This window comes from Nicotiana tabacum, chromosome 14 (assembly GCF_000715075.1).
Source record: "Nicotiana tabacum cultivar K326 chromosome 14, ASM71507v2, whole genome shotgun sequence".
Taxonomy (NCBI): domain Eukaryota; kingdom Viridiplantae; phylum Streptophyta; class Magnoliopsida; order Solanales; family Solanaceae; genus Nicotiana; species Nicotiana tabacum.
The window spans coordinates 31,165,089-31,171,853 of record NC_134093.1 but is presented as its reverse complement, the minus strand read 5'-3'; the positions used below and the strand labels follow the sequence as shown (position 1 = coordinate 31,171,853).

At 34.8% G+C, this 6,765-nt stretch overlaps 1 protein-coding gene across 1 annotated transcript; it reads right to left on the bottom strand.

Moving 5' to 3' along the window:
- Window positions 1-674: 674 nt before the first annotated feature.
- On the bottom strand, window positions 675-5,814 carry LOC107807619 (putative protein phosphatase 2C 40). Its single transcript, XM_016632045.2, has 4 exons — window positions 5,482-5,814; window positions 3,259-4,398; window positions 2,434-2,698; window positions 675-1,065 (listed from the first exon to the last, which is right to left on the bottom strand). Exons 2-4 carry the CDS (start codon window positions 4,390-4,392, stop codon window positions 938-940), a joined length of 1,527 nt encoding a protein of 508 aa, XP_016487531.1. The 5' UTR covers window positions 4,393-4,398; window positions 5,482-5,814; the 3' UTR covers window positions 675-937.
- Between the last annotated feature and the right edge of the window lie 951 nt (window positions 5,815-6,765).

Genomic DNA, 6,765 nt, shown 5'->3' with positions numbered 1-6,765 from the left:
GTGAAAAGAGAGAGATATTAAACTAATAGCATTCCTAATTAATTGTCGTTTTACCATAGTTTATCATTTCTTAGTGGGTAATAGGTAGTATTATTATTTATTAAAAGAAATGTAGGGTAAACACACAGTTGACAAAATCTTTTGATAGACACTTCTCAATTCTCGAAAGGTCGAGAAGCTACAAAGTTAGCCCCAACAAGAAGAATCATTTCAAAATAACAAAAAGAAGGGAAAAGGAAGATGAGCCTTCTTCAGCCATTGATGATGCTGAGCAATATGATTCTTAACCTTACAAAAAGGGAACCAAATCAAAGCATATTTATTTTAGCTCAATGAATGTGACTCCCTCTCATATTCCTCTATCTAAAGAAATATTCTTTTAAATATTTTACCTTCTTGATCAAGCCAAGTCTGCAATGTCCGTACTTCACACACTAATTTCATTAAAATACATCACACCAATAAATGCATCATCACAAGTGTTTGTAAATAAACTCCTTTCACTTAACCATGATTAATAAATACATATTCTAACCTAATAAATTCACTTAACCATGATAAAATTGATATAATTTGATGTAAGAAATCTCTCGCCGCGTATCACAAATATATCAAACAGAAGTTGTACATTCTTTCTTTAGGAGGTGGGGTGTAAGCGGGAAGGAGAGAGTAATGAGAACTAATTCTTATCTGTTTAAGGAAAATCCATCATTTTCATGCATTCATGAAAATGAGAAACATTCTGTACATAACTAAGGTCAGGAAGAAGGTCTTCCACAGAACAAGTTTAACAAATCCTAAAATTAATGAAAACACATAAACACTATTACTACAAGTAAAATAATCCACTCCCCTTCTACTTTTCCCTCACATTAGGGACCCAGGGGGGGGGGGGGCAAAAGATAAAAAGGCAAAAATTTTCTTCAAATTGACAAACTCATATGCATGTAGATGCTTTTGAGGTGCGTTTGTTCATTCCAAGAATTATTACAATTGCTGTTATATCATCATGATATTTCCTCCTCCTACCAGCTGGTATGCTCATCAACTCTTCCCTACTAAATCCTGCAAATTGATGGAAATTTGATTCATATTTATTTAGTAGAAATATCTAACAACAACCCAGTATAATTCCACTATTGGGGTCTGGGGAAGGTAGTGTGTATGCAGACCTTACCCCTACCCTGGGGCAAGGGCGGCCTTACCCTAAAGCAAGTGAAGCACTTGCTTTAGGCCCCAAAAATTTAAGGGCCCCAAAATTACTATTTCTCTATATATAGTAATATATTATTTATATAATTATCTCTTATTATTGAAATTTATTTCTTTATTGTCATATTAATTTTTAATAACTCGATTTCTTCCTCTAATTAATATAACTAAAATAGTTTTGTCAATCTTATTTTACTTAATTATATTTCTCTATCCATTAGTTGGTCACGTAGCTATATCTAATAATCTAACTTATTATCTATTTTCGTTACATAAATTATACTCTCTCCGTCCTAATTTATATGAAAGTATTTGACTGGACATGGAGTTTATGAAATAAAGGAAGGCTTATGAAACTTGTAATCTTAAATAAATCATAGAAATTTGTGGGTTAGAAATCATCTCATTAATGGTAAAAAGAATAATCTAAAGTTGAATTGTTACCAAATATAGAAAGGGACTTACTAAAAAAAAAAGGAGTCACTTAAGTTGGGACGGAGGAAGTATGTTTTCTGGGTTCTCCCATTTCAGTTGAGATGCAATCAACGTTAAATTCATTTAATTTTCTGTACTTTATAAAACTAAGTTCTCATTTTTTTAATTCCACATCCTCACTTGTCTAATTTTTAAAAAAACGATGTTCATTAAATAAATAAAAAAAATAAAAAATATATATATATATATATATATATTAAGGCCTCTTATTAAGGCTTTGCTTTAGGCCTCGGATGATGTTGGGCCGCCCCTGCCTTGGGGTAGAGAGGCTGTTTCCGATAGACTCTCGACTCCCTCCCTCCAAGAACTCCCACTTTGCTCTTGGGGTGACTCGAACTTACAACCTCTTGGTTGGAAGTGGAGGGTGCTCACCACTCGAACTCATTTAGTAGAAATATCCACAATTTTATATATCCTCAATGATTAGCTCATCAAGAAAATGCAAATGGGACGCGGAAACACCTTATATTCTATTCTTTGCTGATCTCACTTTAATAACAACTAGCTTAAAAAAGTGCTTAGTCTGTAACCAGTTATGTTTCTTCTCTAAGATTATCTGGATTCATTGACTTTATTAAACCAATGAGGACGCAACCAAAACTGCTGACGAGCGAAATAGTAGTCTAATGGATTTAATTATAGGATTAAATTCATAAAGAGCCAGAACAAGAAAGTTAATGTGGTGGGATGGAGACAGAAAAGTGATGCAGCGCAACGATATTGTACCTGCACAATCTGCTGCTCGCATCACGAGCTGCTCCACTAGAAATTTGGCTGGATCACCAGAAGGGTGACATAGGATATAAGAATGGACAAGTTTAACAACCTCATCGTTGCTGAAGAAGTCAAATAAACCATCACTTCCAAGCACAACAAACTGATCTGAACTCGAGATTTCGTGTACAGTCATATGTGGTTGTACAGAAACATATGGTGGACTGATCAGATTACGGACTCGAAGAATTCCCATCAAAGCATCATTCATTGATTTCTGCAAAAAGACAATGGATTGTTAAACATTCGTTTGATAGGTAAGCAGGACAAAAAAGATTGTATCAATATAGGCACTAAGGGCGTGACTCGACATGATTGCTATGCCTTGTTGAAGAGTAGTCTCTCAACATAATTGGGTACACTAACAAAATCTCTGATTGATATCCAGAGGCAGATCCAGTACAAAGTTGTAGTTGTCAGAAGTTTAGAAGTGGGATTTCAATTGTATAACTTATGATGCGCAGCATAAATTTATGTATAAAAATTCATTATAATTGCAATAAATAGTAGATATGAACCCATAATTTTAAAAGTACAGTGGGTTCAATAGTAAGAACCTTAAAGACTGAACTCATAGAGTTCAAATTCTGGATTCGCCTCTACTGATATCCGTATCAATTATAACCAAAACTGAATTTTCTTTGAGATAATCGAGCAATTGATCTCAATAAGAGCAAAATTAGGCTTTACCTCTGTAAACATGGACAAATACTTCCGGTATTAAGAATAGCAAGGAAAGTGTAAACTGACTAAAAGTAATCAAAACTGAGGTTGTACCTTTTTCAAATAACCTACTCCAAGTGCCCGAGTAACCTTTAGCTTTCCCTTGACTTTCCCAGCCACGATTGTTTTGGGATCATCAGGGTGATCCTTTAGTAGTCGAGTTCTTTCGGATTCATCATCAACACTATGGCAAGCGGTCAGCTGCACAGCCTGCAACACTTCATCGTTACATTGTGTTGCCAATACAGCTCGACTATCACCTACGTTGAGCACATACATGTTTTTCCCGAGGAGAAGCACAGCTAAAACACAGCATCCAATGGATACCAAGTCCGGGCGGTCATCCATTTCCTGTTCAACCATATGGAGGAAATCGTTCTCAGCTTGAAAAAGAGCTTGTTCGAGGCTCTTAAGTACCTTCTGCTTAAATGAGTCACATGATTTTTCCACTTCCGCAAAGCGGTCAACATATAATCCCTGATTAATGCTAGATTTGCCATCTTGAATGGCGTCGTGGAGGCTTCCACATAAACCCAAACGGTCAGAAAGTTTACCAGACTCCTGTCCCATTTCCCAATCCAATAAATTGAGGTGATTTCCAATTGTTTCATATAATGTACCCGCCAGATAGTCAGCTGCATCTCTTCCATTAAAGCCATCATATATGCCGCAGAAAAGTGACCCATTCTCTTCAGAACAAACAGCCTGAACTCTATCTTCACCTGCTGCACCGCCTGCAATTTTAACTTCTGTTGCATTAAGGAAACCTTCACTTCTGGGAGGAGCACTCATTGACCTCAATGAAAATAAATCGTCTTCAGGTAGCTCACTTGGAGAGGACGGACTACCACTTAAGATTGACAAATTGCTCTGGAAAGAAGATGACAATAAATCCAACCTTGAGAAAGACGGGGAAGAGGGAATCCGACGGAAAGAAGTAGGTGAATCCAAGGCTGGAAGTATCTCAGCTTCAAACAAGCCATTGCAAATATTTGTGTTAGCTAGTGTGGCATTGGCACTTAAAGCGGCCCCAGACAGGCAAGAGAAGGAATTGTTGGCTCTTTGAAGTTTAATTCCATGGCAGTTGTGAATACTGACTGATTCGTCACCCGAATCATCTGTGCAGTGATAGCCAAAACTTATTTTGATTTCTCCTCCTGAGTCAGCTATTGTTTGCCCATACATCATTTTTGCCTGAAAACAAGTCAACATAACCAAAAATTTAATGTACTGCTATTTGTTAAGAACTTCTGCAGGCCAAGAACAACACATGCTACTCTTTTACAGGAAATGAAATGTCTTTGTGATGTGAAAAAAATGCTTAAGAAACTCCATTATGCCAGGACCAACCCTAAAATGCTTACACAAGTAAGGCAGCTCGGGAAAACCTAGGAGCTAGTTAATAACGAAATCCTACAGTTTCTTTATTTTCTCCAGGGAGGGAACTCGACAATGGGAATGGTAAAGTTGAGAATAATCAGGTAGCAAAAACAAGTGTCATTTCAAGTAAAAGAATCACAGTGGAAAAATATAGAAAAGGGTGAAAACCGCTCCTCCTTAGCTTACCCTAGATTGTTGATGGGAAAAACATCAATTATAAATAGTTAGGAGACCTTTTTTATCATATATGGTCCATTTGTTTCAGAGTACATAATAATCCAGAAGTATTCCTGAATGGACCAGAAGGTAACAATCCTCAATCCTAAGCAAGCGGCTATATGAATCCGCACTGCTCCTATTTCTCCATTTAAGTTCAAAGCTATTGGATAGCCAAATTTTCCTATTCAGCAGGCCAACTAGTAGAACATCGCATCACATCACATCACATTTTAAGAAGATCAAAGCTTAAAGATAGAAGGCAAAAGCCAAGAACAACATAGAACATAACAACAAAGAAATACGAATAAATTGGTAGCTTGTCCATTAACTTGACCCTAGATAGAGTTGAATGATTAGCCAACCCATGACAATACAATAACTCAAAATGGCTAAGATTAAATTAAATCACCTCAATAGCTTCTAATTTGTCGCTCTCCAACCCTTATTTTCCACAATAGATTATAATATAAAGAACAAAGCTTTTCCATGAAATACAGATAGTTTCAGCATTTGATTTTCAAATTAGTCAATGTCAACTGTATCTAGCAAATCTGATCTCTAACATGGAAAACTAGAAAAACAAAATCCACCAACCAACAAAGCTAACTTAAGCAATTCATAACACACAACAATTTGCAAAGTAACCAAGAAGAGAAAAGATTAAATCCAAGAACTAACCTTTGTTGATTTATCAAAAAGGCCCAAAAGATGAAATTTGCTGGATGTATCAAGAAAGTTAAGATTATGTGAAGTGAAGAGGGAAGAAGCAAAAAAGGCGAAGTAGGAAAGTTGTAAGATGAGAAGTCTACGATAAATTGGATGGTGAAGAGGAGAGTCGACTAAATATAGAAAAAAAGAGTGGTGGGGTTGGGGGTGGGTGGGTTGTAGATTTTGTATGGCTGACGTTAATGGAGAAGAGAGGGGAAAGAGGAAGGAAGAGAAGAAGGTCAAATAGTCTCACCGGTAATTTCGTTACACTACACACGACTACTACTATTACTACTCCTATTTCAATTCCCAAATTAGTTAATATTAATTTTCCGACTTTTTCCAACTCTATTTCACCTTTATAACTTGAAGAAGTTAATATATATTTTTTCTTTTCAAAATGGAATAATTTCTTCCACAATTCCATTTTCACGGTTTAGATAGTTTCTATGGAAATTAATATTCTTTAACTAAACTCTTGTACCCATAAATAAATTATTTTCTATTCGAGTTTCATTTAAACTATTTATATATACTAACTAAGGAGGAAAATAGAGTGATTGAAATGTAACATGACTAATCATATCAAGCGAAAGGTCACTCAAAAGAGCGAATAGCGTTGTTTCACCGGACTTAATTTTAGTACAAAACTGATAAATACAATCTTGTGGCATTACGCGGGCTTTGCCTTACCCTACTTACTCGGCCTTCTATTTTTACTCAGCTTCTTCATTCTAAAATAAGGTAATAGATATACAAATTTACAACCAATTATCAATAGAATAAAAAATATAATATTTGGCAAAGATGAGAATAATTTTATTATTGAAAAATTAATACTTTTAAAAAGGATGTCTTGTGGATTTCATATTTATTAAGTAGGCGTTGGGACATAAGAATTGTAAAATTCAAAAAAATGGTGAAAACAATTTTCAAGTGAAAATGGTATTTGAAATTTAGAGTTGTGTTTGGACATAAATTTTAGTTTGGGTTATTTTTGAAGTTTTGTGAGTGATTTGAGTGAAAATTTTCAAAAATAACTTTTTGAAGTTTTTCAAATTTTCGAAAATTTTCAAAATGCATTTTCAAATGAAAATTGAAAATTTTATGAATAAACACTGATTTCAAAAAAAAGTAAAAAAATTTAAAAAAAAACTTCCATCAAATTTTATGTCCAAATGGGCTCAAATATCCTAAACAGGTTAGAACTCTATTTCAAATAAACATCAGCTTTTGTACAGTGAAAAAAAGGAA